At 45.2% G+C, this 19887-nt stretch overlaps 1 protein-coding gene across 4 annotated transcripts in view; it reads left to right on the forward strand.

Moving 5' to 3' along the window:
• MAP7D2 (MAP7 domain containing 2) overlaps positions 1-19887 on the forward strand; it is a 116762-nt gene that overhangs the window by 87729 nt on the left and 9146 nt on the right. For all 4 annotated transcript variants that reach the window (XM_011940190.1, XM_011940189.1, XM_011940191.1 and 1 more), the window contains 3 exons: positions 9561-9832; positions 10440-10572; positions 19550-19796. In XM_011940190.1, coding sequence (XP_011795580.1) covers positions 9561-9832; positions 10440-10572; positions 19550-19796 — 652 coding nt within the window. The remainder of the gene's footprint in view (positions 1-9560; positions 9833-10439; positions 10573-19549; positions 19797-19887) is intronic.

Raw genomic sequence — 19887 nt, forward strand, 5'->3', positions numbered from 1 at the left:
GAGTGCAATGGCATGATCTCGGCTCACTGCAACCTCTGCCTCCCGGGTTCAAGTGATTCTCCTGCCTCAGCCTCCCGAGTAGCTGGGACTACAGGTGCGTGCCACCACACCCACCTAATTTTTTGTGTTTGTTTTTTTTTTTTTTAGTAGAGATGGGTTTTCACCATGTTAGCCAGGATGGTCTCGATCTCCTGACCTTGTGATTCCCCTGCCTCAGCCTCCCAAAGTGCTGAGATTACAGGTGTGAGCCACCACGCCTGGCCAACTATTTTAAAGGACACATCATCTGAGTTTTGTAAAAGCTGTCCCTGATCAAAGAGACTTGGTTAAAATTCCAGACTTTTTTATGCAGTTTAATTTAGAGAAAAAAATTTAAGTAGGCACATAGTAGGTACATTAAATATTTGTGGAATGAATGAATGCAGGTCACTATGCCCAGTGTCTCAGAGACTCTCCAAATGAGTGAGGAGAGTCCCTATTTCAAGGAACCTCCAGCAAGGTGGGGGAGCCTTGTACACAGTTGAGCACAGTACAGGCCCTAATCCAAAGAGCTACCCATCTGCTCAGGACTCTGCTCAGTCATCATCCTCTCCAGAGCCAGCCAAAGCTGAATTCACCCCCTTCTCTGTGTTTACAGAGCATCGTGTGCAGTGCTGTCTCACTCACTCACTTAACATCCAGCCCTCTTCTAAGGGCTGAGGATGCAAAAGTCCCTGCCCTCCTAGAGCTTATGTGACAGTGAATAGCATGGATAAGATCAGGTGGTGATAAGCACTGTGAAAAAAAATTAAACTGGTTCAGATGACAGAGTGGTAGAAGGGAGTAGCTGGATAAGGTGGTCAGGAAAGGATTCTCTGAGAAGGTGACATTATAGCAGAGCCGTGCATGAAACTAGGGCATAGGCGGGGTTGGTCTATGCCTCATTGCTTGGTGTTAATGTTTTATACTTAGCAATCTGCTGCTAGACTACTATGAAGTTGGAAACTGTCTTGATTTATTGTTGCACAGTAGGTGCTCAGTATGTGTGTGTGTTAGTCTGTTTGGCTGCTAAACTGAGTGGCTTATAAACAACAGAAATGTATTCCTCACAGTTCCAGAGGCTAGAAAGTCCATGATCAAGGTATGGCCAGATTCAGTGTCTCGTGCGGGCCCATTTCTTGATTCATGAACAACCATCTTCTCAGTGTGTCCTCACATAATGGAAGGGGAGCAAGGGAGCTCTCTGGGGTCTCTTTTATAAGGGCACTAATGCCATTCAGGAGGGTTCCACCTTCATGACCTAATCACCTCCCAAAGGCCCCACCTCCTAATGCCACCACCATGGGGTTAGGGTTTCAACTTACATATTTTGAGGAGACACAAACATTCAGACATAGCAGTGGTATGGGATGCAAGTAAGAAGGGAAGGAGAAGCTGGAGGGCCAGGGTAGGGTTGCCTGGCAGATAGGGAAAATGCTGAGACCAGACCTGCTCGAGGACTTTGTCCTTTGCTCACTTCTGAGCTCAAACAACCCGCCTGCCTCTGCCTCCCAGAGTGCTGGAGTTACAGGCGCGAGCCACTGCACATGGCCAGTTGTATCATTCTTTTTATTTTTTATTTTTATTTTTGGAGACAGGATCTCACTCTGTCGCCCAGGCTGGAGTGCAGTGGCACAGTCTCTGCTCACAGCAACCTTTGCCTCGCAGGTTCAAGCAATTTTCCTGCCTCAGCCTCCCAAGTAGCCGGGATTATAGGCACGCACCACCACATCTGGCTAATTTTTGTATATTTAGTAGAGACGGGGTTTCACTATATTGGCCAGGTTGGTTTTGAACTCCTGACCTCAAGTGATCCACCTGCCTTGACCTTCCAAAGTGCTGTGATTACAGGCGTGAACCACTGTGCCCGGCCATTTATATCATTCTTTATACCTTACATGTTTTGTAAATATTCTCTTGCATACTCAATGTTGGAAAAACATAATAAAAAAGACTTACTTGATTTTTAGAATGGTGCCACACACAAAACAAACCCCCACCAAAACTGGTATTTTTGACATTCCTTCTGTGCAGACCAAGTGTGTGATTTTTAAAACACACTGGAAATGATGTGGCTTTGAAAAGGGGCTCAATTAGCCCTTTGAATTCCCCCATCCAGAATCCCAGGCAGGTCATGTGATTAATGATCTCTTTTCCTGTGACCTCCTAAGCTCTGACAGTGCATTGTTCTCCTGCCTGATCTCAGATAAATTAAGCCGCTGTTGGGTGGCTGTGCATGTTAATAGCATTGCTCTTTTAAGCGTTCAAGTTTATTTTTATTGTTTTCATCATTGGGTACTTGCATGGGTTTTAGGAAACTAGATTCAACAACACTGAAAGACATAGATGGAGCATAGCTTTGTTCCCGTAACCTCAAGAAAAGAAATCCAGTGTGGCCAAGTGGATTTGTCCAGCCTGTCTCTGCCTCTGAGTGTTGATGCTGCCTGTACTTCCAGGTCTTCAGCGTGAAATATTCTCTAATGGTTTTATCTTCTTAGAAATATATTCTAAGTCGGTTTGGTCATTATGATAGGTAATATTTCAGCCATCTATTGCTGCTGTTACAAAGCCCCCAAAATTGAGTTGCTTAAACAGTAATTTGTTATTCATTTTCACAGTTCTGTGACTTGGGCTTACTGGGAGGTTCTCTCTTTGGATCTTTTGTGCAGTTGCTCTGTGGGTTGACTTGGGTTACCCAGGGTCTTCCATGCCATTGCAGTCCAGTGTTGACTGGAGCTGCAGTTACTTAGAGCTCAGCTGAGCTGAAGGTTCAAGATGGACCATTTTCCCGCTTGTCAGTTGATGATGGCTGTTCGCTGGGAGCTCAGCTGAGGCTGTCAAACCAGAGTGCCTACTATGGCTTCTCTGCATGGCTTAGGCTTCACAGTGACTGGGTTCCAACAAGAAATGGCCCCAAGATTGAGCATCTTTTAGGGCGGGAAGTAGAAGCTGTCGGGCCAGTGCCCTGAATTGGCACAGTCTTACTTGTCTGCTGTATTTGATAGGTCAAAGCAGTCGGGCCAACCTAGATTCAATGGGATGAAGAGATAAACTCAAAAGATAAGATCATGTGGGATGGGAGATATTATTGTGGCCATCTTTGGAAAATTCAGTGTGCCAAAGATAATCACTTCCAGAGGTAGATCATAGCTGAGATCAGTTTTGTTTCAGGGACCTAGTTTAATTTCACTTTATCATGTATTGAAAACAAAACGTATTCCATATGAGGGAAAACATTAGATAAAGGTGTCTGGATGGCCCAAAATAAGTACCTCCCACTTTACTCCAAATCACAGACCCATGGAAGGCTCCCTCCCAGACCCAGGCTATCCATTTGGTGGCTGAGGACATTTAATGGATCCTGGCTGGGTGCCCTTCCCATAAGCTGCTCTGGGAGATGTGTGGCGTGGTTATCCTCTCCCACAGATAAGCATCTACAGCAGGCTAGGCTCCCACAAGGGCGATTTAACTGCTGTTTTTGCCAGCACATCATTCTCCAGTAGGCTTTTACATTCTTATCTGAAATTCTTCCTGAAGAGGGTAATTGAAAATGTCAAGTGATATCCCCTCCTTGCAACCATACCTGTATACTCACTCAGTCCTGTATTTTTGAGTCTTATCAGAGGATTATTTGAGTTTAGACCAATTTTTTCAACTTTTAAATTTCGAAATGATTTCAGCCTTGCCAAAGATTCACAAGACTAGAACAAAGAACTTTCTTCCACACCTTTTATCCTGTATTAATGTGTAGCCACATTTCTGTCATCCTTCCCATCCCCTATCACCCTCACTCAGTCTTGCACAGTCTCTCACATTCATCCTCCATAGATGCACACACAGGCATACATACACAGATTTCTCCCAGAACCGTTTGAGAGTAACCTGCAGACATCATGCCCCTTTGCCCCTAAGAACGAAGACATTATTTTCCATTGTTATGGAAATCAGAAAGTTTAACTTGGTACTGCTACTTAATTTCTAATGTATGTGCAACTTTTGCCAGGTGTCCCAATAAGATTCTGGGTTTTTTTGAGACAGACTCTCACTGTGTGGCCCATGCTGGAGTGCCGTGACGTGATCTCAGCTCACTGCAACCTCTGCCTCCCAGGTTCAAGTGATTCTCCTGCCTCAGCCTCTCGAGTAGCTGGGATTACAGGGGCACACCACCACGCCTGGCTAATTTTTATATTTTTAGTAGAGATGGGGTTTTACCCTGTTGGCCAGGCTGGTCTCAAACTCCTGACCTCAAGTGATCTGCCTGCCTCGACCTCCCAAAGTCCTGGGATTACAGGCATGAGCTACCAGGTCTGGCCTAATAGAATTTTTTATATCACTTTTTTTTTCCTGGTCTGGGGTCCAACCCAGGATCCCACATTGCATTTAATTGTCTCATCTTCTTAGTCTCCTTTCAACTGAAACAGTTCCTCAGCCATTCTTTTTCCTGACCTTGACATTATTTTATTCTATTTTTTGAGACAGTGTCTCCCTCTGTCACCAAGGCTGGAGTGCAGTGGTGCAATCTCGGCTCACTCCGCCTCCCGGGTTCAAGTGATTCTCCTGTCTCGGCCTCCCGAGTGGCTGGGACTACAGGCACGCACCACCACATCTGGCTAATTTTTGGTTTTGGAGAACATGGAACTAGGTTCCAAGATTGGAGGAAAAAAGTCCTTTGGTAGTTCCACTTTGCAGTCAACTCACATTCAGAAGCATGACAACCCTCTCCAGAGAGTTATTCTTGCCACTCTGTTTACAGAGGTGTTTGTTCGTATTTTCTACCAGTCATGGAACCTAAAAAGTTATATCACCCTGCCTTATGTTCCTGGAAGGCCTAGTTTACCATCCTAAACACACCTTGTGAATCCTCTTTGTTATATTTTTATTGGACCTTAAAAAATTAAAGTGGAAGAGCTAAAAAAGTGAGACAAAGAACAAATGCCTTGAGTGCCAGCCCTGGCACTCTTGTCTGTTTGCATTTCTTTGGGAAAGATTGTTTAAACTCTTAGGACTTTGGTTTTCTTCTCTAAAATATGGTTAATAGTAATTTCCTACCTACCTCACTGGATTACTGTGGCAATCAAATAGACCCTTGTTAAATAGATGAGAAGGTACTTCAAAATAAACCTCCATACAAGCACAGTGAGTTCCCCTAATTAATTCATGTTTCTTTCATCAGCCAAGATACCTATTTCCAGGAAATTGAAAAATAGCTTGCCAGACTTTCTTTGGCTTGCAGCAATGTGAGCAGGGCTGACCAGAGAGCCGAGGAGTCTGACATACCAGCCTTGTGGTTTAGTTTCTTCCAGATACCTGTGCTTAGCACTTTTGCAGGGCAGCTGGCAGGGTACAAAGTCCATGTAAGCAAGTGGCAAGGCAGGATGAGCAGGAAACTTGACAGATTGTAGATAACATTGGGAACTTCTTTTTTTTTAAATTCTGTATTTTGGTCACTCACTGTAAAAAAGTAAAATCTGACTTGCCCACACTTCTCTGATTTGAAGGTCATGTTTGTGTGTGCATATGAGTGTGTGTGTGTGTGTTTTCTAACTTACTCTGTTTATTGGGCAGGGGCTGGGATAGGGGACTGTAAACTGACTTCTTAATGAGTTTTATCCCAAATAATCCACCCTTACTTCTCAGGTAGAAGTTATTTTTAAATGTGTGCTCATGGGTAATTGGTCCAGTTTTATTTAGAATGGAACCTCGCAGTCTGTGGCATGAACTGAACCTACATGCGACCATTCTTTGAAAATAAGAAAGGCTGTTCAGGGCTATGCCACCTTGAGGCTGTCAGAACCTCCCCCACCTAGGCCGCCCTGGCCTTTTCTCCCTAGGATTAGGATCTTGGCCTGCATTTCCATTTACTTAGATGGGTCTGACATAGGCGACAGGCTCCTACCACACTGACTGACTGTGTGAGCCATTTAAGCAGACACAGAGGTCGTATTGGAACTCAGATGCTGGCTATGGCTGCTGAGGCTGCAGCCAGTTTAGGCCTCCCACCCACTCCCCCGAGTCCAGCCCTGGAGACCCTCATGGTCGGAGTCATGTCTGCAGGAAGTCTCCTTGTCTACCTACCCATTCATGGGCAGAAGTGCTGCTTCAGGGACCCCTGAAGCAGAACCCACCTCTTTCTATACTGCTTAGAGAAGCCCAGAGTGTGGGCTTGCAGGCAAGTTCCAGGGAGAGAACAAGAACAGGCAGGATTGTGCACACCCAGCACCTTTGCTCATTCTCACCAATCAGAGAAATCATACCTCATTCCATGGGGAGGAGGGTGAGGGCAAGCAAGAAGATCAGGTGGGATTTGCCAGGCCTTCCAATGCCAGAAAGTCCTCCTCAACAGGTCAAGGTAGGAATGCTTATGGGATGAGAAAGTGGTTCCATCTGTTATCATCTACCATGAGACAGTATTCTTTCCTACAGCTTCTATTGCCAAGTTTCAGATCCACTCCCTGCCCCTGTACTGTTGTTGGATCAAAGGACACATATCATTCACATGACAATCCAGTGGGGAGGTAATGTGCTTTGATCTTGGTAAGGCACTAGACCAAATCTCTCGAGACACCCTCGTGGTGGTTGGGTGGTAGGTATACAGCTGTACTGTGGACGCCACTCACCTTAGATAACAGCATGAAAGGAAGGCGTGACCAAGCAAAAGACCACCTGCTGTATCTTTATACAGATTAGTTGAGCCTAAATTCAGACTCAACTAATGCATATAGTTAGTATACATTGTGTAACTCCTTAGAAAACCATGGTCAGTGGAGCACTGTCAGTGTGAACAAGCAGGATATGGGCTCCCCTGTTATTATAGTTCATCTTCCTGATTTTAGTTCATTCTTATCTGTGAGGATTATTTGGATTTTTAGTTTATCATCTAATTGATCAACACTAATACCTAACAGCTATTGAGTGCTTACTCTGTGCCAGCTCTAGAAAGATCATCTTGGGGTCTTGGTGACCCCAAACTCAGACTTAGCTGCCATGGCAACACAGGAAGTGGAGCAGAGCTGTGAGAAGGCTGTCTGGCCTGTTCACTGTGGGAAGCCATTTCACCTCTCTAAGTCTAGTTTTCTCATCTGTAAAGTGGCCATGATAATAGTACCTGTGTCATACCATTTACACACATATGTACACAAATATGTGTCTGTAGACATTTAGCAGCCTTGCGGCTGGCGTCTAGATAGCACTCAGTAAACATGGACACAACAGCAAAGAGTGTGAATGGAAGTCTGAGCTCCAAATGGTCAGGGAAAAGACCTGGTCTGACTGTGTCAGAACACATGAAGACTCGTGCTGAATTGTAGAGGCACTCACACATTACCTCTTGAGCCAAGGCTCTCAGGAGCCTCAAGGTCACCATGGGGATTGGACACTACCCCTCCAAGCAGAACAGTTCCACTCTTAACTACTGGGTACAGACAGAGTGTGTGTGCGTCTGTCTCTGTCTCTGTCTGTCTGTCTCTCTCTCTCTCTTTCCCTCTCTTTCTTTCTCTTTCCCTCCCTGCCTTACCCCATGTCTCAGGGATTCTCAGTTGAGGGAGATCTTGTCCCTAAGGGGACATTTAGCAATGTCTGAATACATTTTTGGTTGTCACAACCTGGGTGGGAAGCAGAATGCTGCTGGCATCTAGTGAACGGAGGCCAGGGATGCTGCTAAACATCCCACAGTGCCCAGGACAACCCCACAAAAAAGCACTATCCAGCCCCAAATGTCAGTGATGCCAGGTTGAGGAAGCCTACTATGCGTGCCTATGTGTATGGCGGGTCAGGGGGATTCTGTGCATGGCTTTTACTTGGTAAGAGTCTAGGAAAAAGTAGAAGACCAGCATTATGTAGTATACCTGGAAAAAACCACCTGATTGCTAAGCACTCTGAAAAACCGCATCCCTTAGGAAAACCCAAGTATGGGGCCTGAGCCCAAGGCCAGAGGGGAGAATAGTCTGCAGAGAGTCAAAGCACCATCCACAAAAACAAGGTGTCTTGGGAGTTCTGAGTTGCTCCAGGCCTAATGGCATGAGGACACAGGGAAGCCACTTTGGCCAATATGAAAGGATTGTGTTTGGGGTTAGAGTTGTCCAGCTGAGAAGACAGACAGCCATGGGAGGGGTGGACAGCCTGTGGTGGATATGTGATGTAGGCTGCTTTTACATCAATGAAATGGTTGATACTGAAACAACTGGATTTTAGAAATTCACATCATGTTTAAGATGTATTCATTGTATCAAATGATCACCTGTTTGTTTCCCACCTTTATTTGGCCCTCTGCCTGGCATTGACAAAAAGGAGGAAGGTGTTCTCCTGGACACCAGGAGCTGGCCCTTTGACATGAAAACATATTGGAAAATTGTTCTGCACCTCACCCAGTCCACATGCCACTTGAGGATTCTTTTCCCCTTCAAGACCAAGTTTAATATTGATCTGATCATATTTCCCCTTACTACCAGGACTTATTAGGTAACTCTAAGCCTCTGGTGAAAAATTGTCTTTGAATATTAGGGTGATTTGCCATTTTTATTGCTGTTTTTATAGATAAAAAAGTCAGATGTTAGCAATTCATGGTTCAACCTGCTGAGTATTGAGGGTGATGACTTGTAATTTCTGTATACATTACTTTATATCCTTCCTAGAGGAGCTCTGTACAAATGCCCATATCCCTGTTCAAACCTCTAGGGAAACTGAGCATCTCAAGCTAAGTTGTTACCTGTGTCCTGAACAAGCAGCACTCACCAGGAGCCAAGCCTAGGCTGGCATACCTGTAATGGACCCTTTCCCAGCAGACACAAGACAAGCCCCTGTGTTTTAACCAAGTGGCTCGTCCTCACCTTTTGCATCTGCCCAGTTGGGAGAAGGGAGATTCTTTTAAACCTGAGACCCTCCAAAAAACAGCCCCCATGCCCATATGTTGGCTGTGTTCCTCAGCATTTAAAAAGGAATGGGGAACCTTGAAGACTTGCTAAGTGAAATGAGCCAGACATAAAAGGACAAATACTGTATCATTCCATTTATACGAATTATTTGGAAGAGGCACATTCACAGAGACAGGTAATGGAAGGGTGATTGCTGGGGGCTGAGAGGAGGGGGAATGGAGACTTGAATGCCACTGAACTGTACACTTAAAAATGGTTAAAATGGTATATTTGATGTTTTATGTTTTGTCACAATTGTTTTAAAAGGAGCCAGCGTGTTCATTGCCATATGCTGAAACCAGATTCAACCCTGATGTTCACCTAAAAAGAGGGAGTAGGAAAGTGCCTAATACTCCTTCTTTACATTGTCATGAAACCTAAGTGAGATTAGGACATGGCATCATCAGTTAGGCTTCTTAAAATAATTCCCTTTCCACCAGGGCCATCTTAGAGAGACCACATATTCCTGTTGGGCTGAGAGCACTTTAGTGACTTTTGAGTGTGTGCTAAGCCCTACTTTTCTTCCTCTGGAAGGATGAAATTGTCCAGCTTTTTGGAACTAGGTGTCTTAGGAACAGAGAGCTCTGTGTTCAGGCCCAGTAATCGTCCTTTGGCATATTTTTGGTTTTCCAGGACAGCTGCTAAAGCTTATCCACAGTCTCCAAAGACAACGAAACCTCCCTACCCAGGGTCTCCTGTGAAGTACCGCTTACCTGCCCTTTCTGGCCAAGAGATGCCCAAGAAGAAAGCAGAGAAAGAGAAGAGCAATAAGGAAAGGGAAGGTACCTTGGCTCAGCAGGCTGCTGGCCCGCAAGGAGAGGAAGCCCTAGAGAAGCATGTAGTGGACAAGCATGCCAGTGAGAAGCACGCTGCTGCCACAGGAGGGAAAGCCGAAAACAGCGCAGGTAGATGCTGCCACTGTGCCTTGGCTTTCCCAAGACGGTTCTCCTCAGACCCAATCTACATGCCATTCTCTCATGTTTTGGGGAGGAAGAGGGACTCTTTCCTGGGAACAAGTTCATCCCCTCGTGCAGCTTTCTCAGGTTTGCACGTTGCTCCTGAGCTCTTTCCTTCAGTCTTCTGAGGGTCCCCTGGAGAAGACCTAGGGGCTGACTCCACTCATGGCTGTGGAAGCTCCCGTGGATGCTGAGTAAGACAGGCTGCATCCAGCCTGCATCTGCACCTCACACAAGAGAAGATCTTCCTTTAGTCTTTCAGGCTTCTATGATGCAGTGAGTTCACCCAGATGGTGGCTGCTGTGGCACTTGCTAGTGACCTTATCTTTCCTCCTCACGTTTCCATTGTCTTCCACTGTAAAATGCGTCCAGGGTTACAGCCAGCCCATGACAACTTCTCTTGCTTGGTGGTTGATTGTGCTAGTCTGGACAGCATTTCCCATCACCACACTGGGTTGGATTTTTTTTCACTTCCAACTAGCAGCTGCTGTGTGAGTGGAGTCATTATGTTCGTTTCCCTTGATCTTTTCCTCTTGATGCCTCTCCTCTGGTGCAGCCTTGGGGAAGCCCACAGCAGGCACCACTGATGCAGGAGAGGCTGCGAAGATCTTGGCTGAAAAGAGAAGACAGGCCCGGCTGCAGAAGGAACAGGAGGAGCAAGAACGACTAGAGAAGGAAGAACAAGATAGGTATGCTAGTGCTCAGAGTTTCGGCATGATCTCATGTAAATGTTGTGTTGGAAAGAGCAGCTTGCCTTTCTTTTTACAGCATTGGTATTGATAAAACTTGAAGAGAAGAAGTATGCAGAAGTATGGGAACCTAGAATGTCTGAACTACATGGAAGGTGCTCGGGAGACTGAGTCTTATGTTAGATGTAATTATTAATAACAGTGGAACTTTGTTCTTTTTGGAGGACCTAGAAACTCATAGCTCTTGGATCTAAGTGGCACAGGCATCTTCCCATTCTCCTTTTGGACTCTGGGGCCGTGCAGACCTCCTAGAGCTATCAGGGAAGTCTGAACTTTGTTTATAAAATGAGATTCTCCCTGGGAAGACAAGAGGTTCAAGATTCTGGTTTTGGCCTTGATTCTGATTTCCAAATTGTTTCCTCCATCAGATTATCCTAACTCACACCCCAAAGTGAGAGACAGAGGGTTGAGCAGTGTCCCCTAGGCATAGGGTTGCGTGGAGGGGCAACTTCATAGTCTTAAGAACAGTGAGGTATGGGGAATCCCATCTGGGAGCAAGACAAAAGACATCATTGTTGTAGTCCCTACAACTTGAAGAGCATCAGAATCATCTGGGGAATGCAGTAAAAATACATGGACTCAGTCCTGTTCTGTTTTAGTAGCTTGCCAGGGTTTGAGAACCCTGTGATATTAGTACAAGGGTACTTTGTCACAATACAGACAGCCCTTCCTTTTCTGATCTTTTTATTTAGAGAGGAAAGCGTGTTGAAGGACAAGGTCGATTTTATCATTAAATTGATAAAGGAAACTGTTAGGCTCATCACAGAGTAAAATCCAATACTGTTTAGAGAATTAACATGACAGGAAGCAGGCAATACTGTAGCACTTCAAGGCCAGCACTGAATTTAGAGTAATAAATAATAGAATGTTATTGATCCTTTAGTGACCTTGGTAAGTCTTTGTGGTCTCTGATTACAGGTTTGCTGATCTGTTTTTTTAAAGGGGCAGTGGGGTAGGTCTGGACAGTCCCTTCTTGAAATTTGGGACTTCTTTGATTGTTTTCCTGTTTCCAACCTTTTGGTCAATACAGACGTGTTTTGTTTGTTTGTTTGTTTTGTCGAGTGGCATGCTTGGGCTGGTCTGGGTGGGCCTTAAGGTGTGTGAAGGGAGGTCACAAGAGATAAAGGTGAATCACAGGGCCTCAGGTGACAGGCCTTGATAATTGCAGGCCGTGGAGATGCCATGTAGGCTCTGAGCTGGTGAGTAACATGATTGTAACCGTGTACTGAAGAAGGTGATGTTCTTTACTTTCCAGCTACCAACTTCTGTGTCTCCCATTTTCTTCACAGCCCAGCTCCTGAAAGACTTGATTGAACTTTCTGTCTTTATTTTCTCAACTCACATTCGGTCTTCAAACCTCACACCTACCACTCCTCCTCATTGCCTAACTACTAATCAGTTTCTTGGTTGTCTTTGGCCTTGTCAAACTTGTCCTTGCTTCTGTGGCATCTCCTTCATAGCCTTCTCTGTCTGCCCTTCGTCCCCTTAAATGTTGCCTGGGCTCTCAGCCCTTAGTCCTGGACCAGCTTCTCTCCCAACAAGCCCTCCCAAGCAGCACTGTTCCCTCCTGTACTGCCAGTGTCCCTGCCATCCTGCCAGTTTCCTCTGGCATCAAAAGATTTAGGGCCCACATTTTACACAACAGCTTTCTGTTGAGCCTTTGTTGTGCTAAACCAACTCTGTTCTTGTCTCACTTCCCACCTTCATTTTCCCTTCATTTTCCCTTTGTCTTGTATTATTGCCTGTTTCTGAAGTTAACTGTAGCTTGCTTTCTAAACCTTCCATACTTTCTGGAACAAGGGAGGCACTAATAACACACGTGTACTGATGACTCCTAAAAACTATGCCTGTGGCCCAAGCTCTGTCTAGGGCTGCATTGTCCACTATCAGAGCCTCTAGGCACATGTGGCCACCAAAATATACATTCAGTAAAATTCATTTCCCCAGCCACACCCACCATATTTCTGTGCTCAAGAGCTGCATCTGAGCAGATGTGGATTCATACCACATTGGGCAGCACAAATCTGTAGACTGTTTTCCTACTCAATAGAAGGTTCTGTTGGATAGCACTGGTCTAGAACCTAGAGATTGTATTTCCATTTGCAATAAGTTTTCATTTGAGTGTGTGCCATATACATCTCAAATCCAGCATTTCCAAAGCAGAACTTAGTATTTTTTCCCAAACTTCCTTTCTCTTTCATGAGCTCTGCATTCCCCTCTCCTCAGGCACCCAAGTGAGAAGTCTCAGTGCCACTCTCAGCTCTTTCCTTTCCTTCTTCCTCCCAGTGGTTGTCAGGTCCAGTCTTCATCAGCTGTCACATTGGCACCTCTGTTCTCTCCCTTCCCTTCCAGTCCTTCCTCTCCTTCCTCAGCTCCAGCCCCCATTGCTTCTGATCTGGACTGCATCTGTCATATCCCAACTGAGCTCCCTGCTCTAGGTATCCTAGAGTTTGTCCTCTGTCCACACTGGGTCCACACTGACCTTTCTCAAATAAATGTGATTGTTCTCCTGTCCTTTCACAAGCCAGTGACTCCTCTGCCCACTGGATCCACCCAAACCTGTCAACAGGCCTTCAAGGCCTGCCATGAACTGGCCACTACCTGCCTCTTACCCCTTACTTTCCTCCAGACACCAGTGTGCAAAGCTCTCTGACATTCACCCATCACACGGCTCCACACCTCCAAAGCTGTGCTTTTACTTTGCCCCCACGTGGACTTGTGCTCCTTCCTGCCAGTCGTGTCTTCGTTTTTCAAAATGCAAGTCAAGTCTTGCTCCCTCCCTGTACCTTTTCTGGCCCTGTGCCTGGGACAGAACTGACCACCCCCGACTTTTCACCCATACTGAGCCCAGCTGTTCAGTTGACTAACATAGTTTCATTTGTTTACAGGCCTCTTTCCTCCAGTTAGCACCTTAAAAGGCTGGGACACAGTCTTTGGACCACTGGTGCCTGGCGCTCGGTATATGTACAAGAAAGGAACAGAAGGAGGAAGAATCCTAAGAAACCATTGTAGTAGTAGGTTAAGAGAACAGAAGGGCTGAAGTAGTATGGTGAAAGTAGAACTGGAAAAGCCAGTCTCTGTGGACTTAACGCCAAAGAAATAGGCAGATTTGAAGTTGATGCTGAGGTTTGATTCTAAGGTCTTAGGAGAATGGTACACTCAATAACAGGTAAAGAAAGGACATAAGGAATTGGTCTTAAAATATAAAAATTATTCATTTAGGCCGGGCGCGGTGGCTCAAGCCTGTAATCCCAGCACTTTGGGAGGCCGAGACGGGCGGATCACGAGGTCAGGAGATTGAGACCATCCTGGCTAACACGATGAAACCCCGTCTCTACTAAAACATACAAAAAAATTAGCCGGGCATGGTGGCGGGCGCCTGTAGTCCCAGCTACTTGGGAGGCTGAGGCAGGAGAATGGCGTGAACCCAGGAGGCGGAGCTTGCAGTGAGCTGAGATCTAGCCACTGCACTCCAGCCTGGGCGACAGAGTGAGACTCCATCTCAAAAAAAACAAAAAAAATTATTCATTTGATTTTAGGTAAGCTTATGGTGTCTACAGTACGTCCAGGTGATTGGAGATGGAATTGAAGCTTGGGGGTGTAGGTAGACATTAGAGCAATACACTTGACCCCAAATGAGTTTTCCTCTCTCTTGCCAGACTATGAAGCTTTGCATAGTGCCACGTGGGAGGTGAGGAGTGAGGAAGGAAAGTACCAGACAACCTGGGGCTAGAACACAGCGGCCACCTCTTGGAATAAGATCATCCTCACATCTGTTTTATGTTTACAGTTAATAGTTAAAGCCACAGAAATGTTGCCAGATAAAATAATTTAGAGAAAAATAAAGTTACTTGAGTCAAACTGTGGAAAGCCCTATTATTGTCACAAACTGGTAAGGGAAACACCATCCAAGTCAAGGATGAGGGAACCAGAACAAAGGGTCAACCAGGAGTCCAGACAAGCAGGCCCTAAGCAGAAGAACAAAAGTTGGTCCATTCCCAAACACAACAGGGCCCAGCCCCCGGGCTGTGGATGGCCCAAGATATAAAGTGAGATTCTTAGAGGTGGTGCAAGAAACCTTAGACCCCGGGTCCACCCTGGGGAAGGCACTGGCAGGAACTAGTAAGCAGGAGATCATAATGGAATTCCTAGATGTATCACTTTAAGTCATGTTAAGAAGCTAAAATAGCTACTAGGGGTTCACATGAAAGAATATTCCAGCCAGGCGCAGTGGCTTGTACCTGTAGTCCCAGCTACTTGAAAGGCTGAGGTGGGAGGATCACTAGAGGCCAGAAGTTCGAGATGAGCCTGGGCAACATAGTGAGACCCCATCTTTTTAAAAAATTGAAGAAAAGCAAATATTCCAGTTAGAATCTCCCCACGAGCAAGGTCATGTAGCCAGGCTAAACTTTCTTGTTGAAGCAAGAGTTAGCCCAGGCCAGGAACCACAGGCAGAGGTCTTCGAGGGTGCTCAGACGTGGCTTTTTGCTGCTGAGCCTACAGGTGGCAGGTGGTTTTGGTGAGAGCTAGGGCAGGCGGGGTACATGCGATGTGGGGCAGCAGGATGTGGCAGCAGCTGAGGCAAGAAGGGAAAGCCAAGAGAGGTAGGAGAGAGCCAGGGTCATTCAGCCTCATGCAGCACAGGGCTGTAGGGAGAGCCACGTGGGCAGGACTTTTGGTAAGACATAGGGTTATCAAAGACTAAGGCTGTTGGTCTTGGGATTTAGGAGGTGAACAGAGATTTTGGAGGGAAATTGTTGAGAAGTGGGATAGAGACAAAGCAGCCTGAAGAGGTGAGTGGATACAGGCCCAGAATATAAGCTGGCTGTTAAGCAGTCATGAATGGGAGGCAGCTGAGAGAGAACTGAGGAGGGTTGCTTGTTATGCCTGAGACCTGAGCGTTTTTCCAGGGCATGGAAAAAGTGCATGCAGAAGGATGAAACTGACAAATGAAGGGAAGAGGGGCTAGTGGGAGGGACACATAGCTGTGGAGGATGTGGAATTCACAGCACAAGTGGTGGCATTTCCATCTAAGCAGAGGAACAAATGGGGACATTTCTGAGCAGTAATGTCATAAAGGAGAGTTTAAGTAGCTCAGATCAGGTGACCTCGGTCTTCTCTGTAGAGCAGTTGGTGATAACCATCAACTAAGGAAGATGACAAAGATTGAGAAAAGTGGCAATTGGGACTGTGTCCATAAGAGATCCAGGGGATGAGGATGAAAAGGCCGGAATGCAATTGCCAGCAGGCAGATAACCAGCCAGACTTGTTTAGTCTCTCTCTAACCAGTGCTTGGCAGCCCAGGAGTGGTCCTGGAGACCACCCAAGCCTGGAGTTGGACAACAGAGTGACCTCCATGCCATCTCTGAAATGCTCACAAGGGTACCCAAGGCCTGGGGGACACAGAGAGAGAGGGAAGCAGATACAAGTAGACTGCACAGCGCTAACCAGGGCAGTTCAGGAGAGAAAAAGGCAAAAGGATGGGGTGAGATCAGATCAGAGATGGTTAATGTTGAAGGTTAGGCTTGTTTTAAAATGAAAACTCTTAAGCATGTAAGAATAGAGACCAGTGAAACCTACACACTCATCCCCCAGATTGATCAACTCAAGTTTAAGCCTATGTCAGTGACGCGAGGAAGGTTAACAGGGAGCGACAGAAAAGGGGGTGAGGTGCTGGAGTTTCAGACAAGAGCCAATATATGAAGATCCTTCTCAAATGGCCAGTGACAGGGACAAGGGACGATGCATCCACTGAATGCCAAATGATAACAGTAATGCACAATTTTCTGGTACTTTGTATGTAATGAGGAAAGGGAGATGGACTTGGGTGAATGACAAGAACAAGGATGAAGAGGATGACAGGACTACACACAGGGCCAGGCACAGTGGCTCATGCCTATAATCCCAGTGCTTTGGGACAATGGGGTGGATGGATCACTTGAGCCCAGGAGTTTGAGACCAGCCTGGGCAACAAAATGAGACCTGTCTCTATTTGGAAAAAAAAAAAAAAAAATTCAAAAATGATCCAGGCATGGTGGCACTCACTGTGATCCTGGCTACTTGGGAGCTGAGGTGGGAGGATCGCTTGAGCCTGAGAGGTTCGGGCTGCAGTGAGCTGTGATGGCAGCACTGCACTCCAACCTGGGCAACAGAGCGAAACCCTGCCTCTACAAAGCAAAAAAAAAAAGGACTACACACAGAGAAAAAAAAAAAAAAAAAAAAAAATGGACTACACACAGAGCTGATGAACTTTGGAGGTTTTGTAATGACAGCAAGGGCAGTAAGCTCAAGATAGCCCACAGCAGAGGGCGGTGGAGAAAATGATGAAATCTAATGTGCTGTCTGGTTCTTTGAGCAGAGAGAGAAGGAATGCTCATCCTTGGAGAGTATTGTGAGGGACGTGGTTTCACACGGGAAGCCAGGGTTTTTTTGTTTGTTTTGCCAAATTTTACCTACTTTGGGGAAGCAAAGTATGGTTAAGGGAGAGAACTTGGTAGATAAGAGGATGAAGGGGCTGGGCGCAGTGGCTCAAACCTGTAATCCCAGCACTTTGGGAGGCCAAGGCAGGCGGATCAGTTGAGGTCAGGAGTTCGAGACCAGCCTGGCCAACATGGTGAAACCCTGTCTCTGCTAAAAATACAAAAGTGAGCTGTGTATAGCGGTGCATGCCTGTAGTCCCAGCTACTCGGGAGGCTGAGGCACAAGAATCACTTGAACCCGGGAGGTAGAGGTTGTAGTGAGCAAAGATGATGCCACTGTAATCCAGCCTGGGCAACAGAGTGAGACTCCATCTCAAAAAAGAAAAAAGTACAAGATTTCCATGGAGGTACTATGGAAAGGACAAGCAGGGTCTCATGGGCTTGTGGGGATTTATATTTTGGGTGATAATGAGGATTATGGAGGTTCAGGGGCCATAAGGATGTTCTTATATGTGTGCATCTGGGCACTTGAAGTCCTGATGGTAAAAAGAAACAGAGGCCAAGCGCGGTGGCTCATGCCTATAATCCCAGCACTTTGGGAGGCCGAGGCGGGCAGATCATCTGAGGTCAGGAGTTTGAGACCAGCCTGACCAACATGGTGAAACCCCGTCTCTACTAAAAATGCAAAATTAGCCAGGCGTGGTGGTGTATGCCTGTAATCCCAGCTACTCAGGAGGCTGAGGCAGGCGAATTGCTTGAACCTGGGAGGCAGAGGTTGCAGTGAGCCGAGATTGCACCATTGCACTCCAGCCTGGGCAACAACAGCAAGATGCCATCAGAAAAAAAAGAAAGAAACAGAATGGATTTTCAGGTCCTGGAGATGAAAATGGCAGGTCCTTTATGAAGTAGCTTATACATTAATTAATACACAATATATCCTTTGTGTGTTAACTTCTCTGGGACAATCATAATTGGCTCGTTAATAAAGGGTAAGAAATGAAATGGTATTTCAGTTAACCTTTAGATACATCTTGTTATTAACACATCCATTTTGGATAATCCTGTGTTGGACATACTTAGTATTTCATTGAGGAGTCTAAGAAAATGGGAGCTTCTTTCTGATAGGTTCTATAATGCTCCTCTCCAGAATATCTGTTAATAATTTGAGTTGTTGCACAATACTTCATAGGCGTTGTGACCTAATTTAGTGTTATCACATATTGTTACAGCCTCGGGCTAACATATTTCAGTATTTCTTTATCTTTCTTTTAAAATATTTCTTTGAATGAATAAACAAAATATTTCCTTTGGTCCTACATAGGCTATTAGCGTGCATGAGTTCTGAAGCTGACCATTAGGATGGATGGATGCTCTTTTTAAGTCTTGACCTTTTTATAACAAATAACAGCACCCCAGTAAGTCATTGGTACATGCTTCCAAATGAAGGTAATTTCTAAAAGACATACAGATTTATAGGTGCACTTTAAAGGACATTGGGGCTTGGAGAGAGAATTCATTTTAAATTGTAAAACCAACTAACATTTGAGAACTTTCTAGGGCAGGCATTTTCATTCTCACGGTAATGCCATAGAACAATTGTATAGCTTTTCCCATTTTCTAAATGGGCATTAAGAACATAGGTGACTTTCCAAGTGTCACACAGTGAGTGGCATAATCAGAGTACAATTTTGGGTCATGCCCATACATCACATTGCCAGTGATTACCCAAGGAAGGTGGCGTACATGTGAGAAGGAGGAACGTTAGGTTAAAACAAGCTCTTGGACTTTACAGAATTTTCCCGTACTGCTTCGAGCTCTTTATCACTACAACATGAACCGTTCATCTGTCTGTGGGTAAAATCGTCTAAATGCCACTTAATTTTCATATATCAAAGAAAGCTAAAATAGATTTCTAAAGATTGCCAAAATAAATGGAAATAAATGTTTTATTAAATGTCAGGTTTTTGTTGAGCATTTTCTTCCATTTGCTGCTTCATAAGTCACATACCAATTAGAACCCAATTAGTATGACTTTTTGAGTTCATAGTCACTGCTCTTAAATTGCTGACTGGCACATTTGTGGCCATTGAGACGCTTCCCATTTTTCCTAGCTTTCGTTGGTTTTAAATATTTATTCTGCTTAGGTTTTTAAAAGAATTGTCATTCAATAAGAATGATGGCTTGACTTTCTCATCGTGGTCATTTGTTCATTGACTGAGGAGCATCTGTTTTCAATACAGAATGCATCACACATGAACACATCATTCATTGCTTTATTACAGAATTTAAAGTCAAGCCTGGTTAATATTTTTTGGTAAATATATGGACCAGAGTGGATTTCCAGGAAGGATGAGTCATATTATTAAATGAATGCTTGTTGAAATTATTAAATGTGCGCATTACCATGTGGAGCATTATTCTCGGCTGTCAGCACACCGTTCTCTGGCAGTTTGCTTTTCGAGCATGTCATCTTCTAACAACAGTTGTATTCTCAAAAGGCTGGAGAGAGAGGAATTGAAAAGAAAGGCAGAGGAGGAAAGGCATCGCCTAGAAGAGGAAGCCCGAAAGCAGGAAGAAGAAAGGAAGCAGCAGGAAGAGGAAAAGAAGAAACAGGAAGAGGAAGAGAAAAGAAAGGCAGGCGAGGAAGCCAAGCGGAAGGCTGAGGAAGAGCTGTTGTTGAAAGAAAAGCAAGAACAAGAAAAGCAAGAACAAGAAAAGCAAGAGAAAGCCATGATTGAAAAGCAGGTACTGTATGAGTCCTCAGATGGACTTTACTTGTTTTTTAAGGGCCTTGATAGTAGGTACAATTAGTTAAATTTCAATGACTCATAATATT

The sequence above is a fragment of the Colobus angolensis genome, unplaced genomic scaffold (assembly GCF_000951035.1).
Source record: "Colobus angolensis palliatus isolate OR3802 unplaced genomic scaffold, Cang.pa_1.0 Scaffold188, whole genome shotgun sequence".
Lineage (NCBI taxonomy): Eukaryota > Metazoa > Chordata > Mammalia > Primates > Cercopithecidae > Colobus > Colobus angolensis.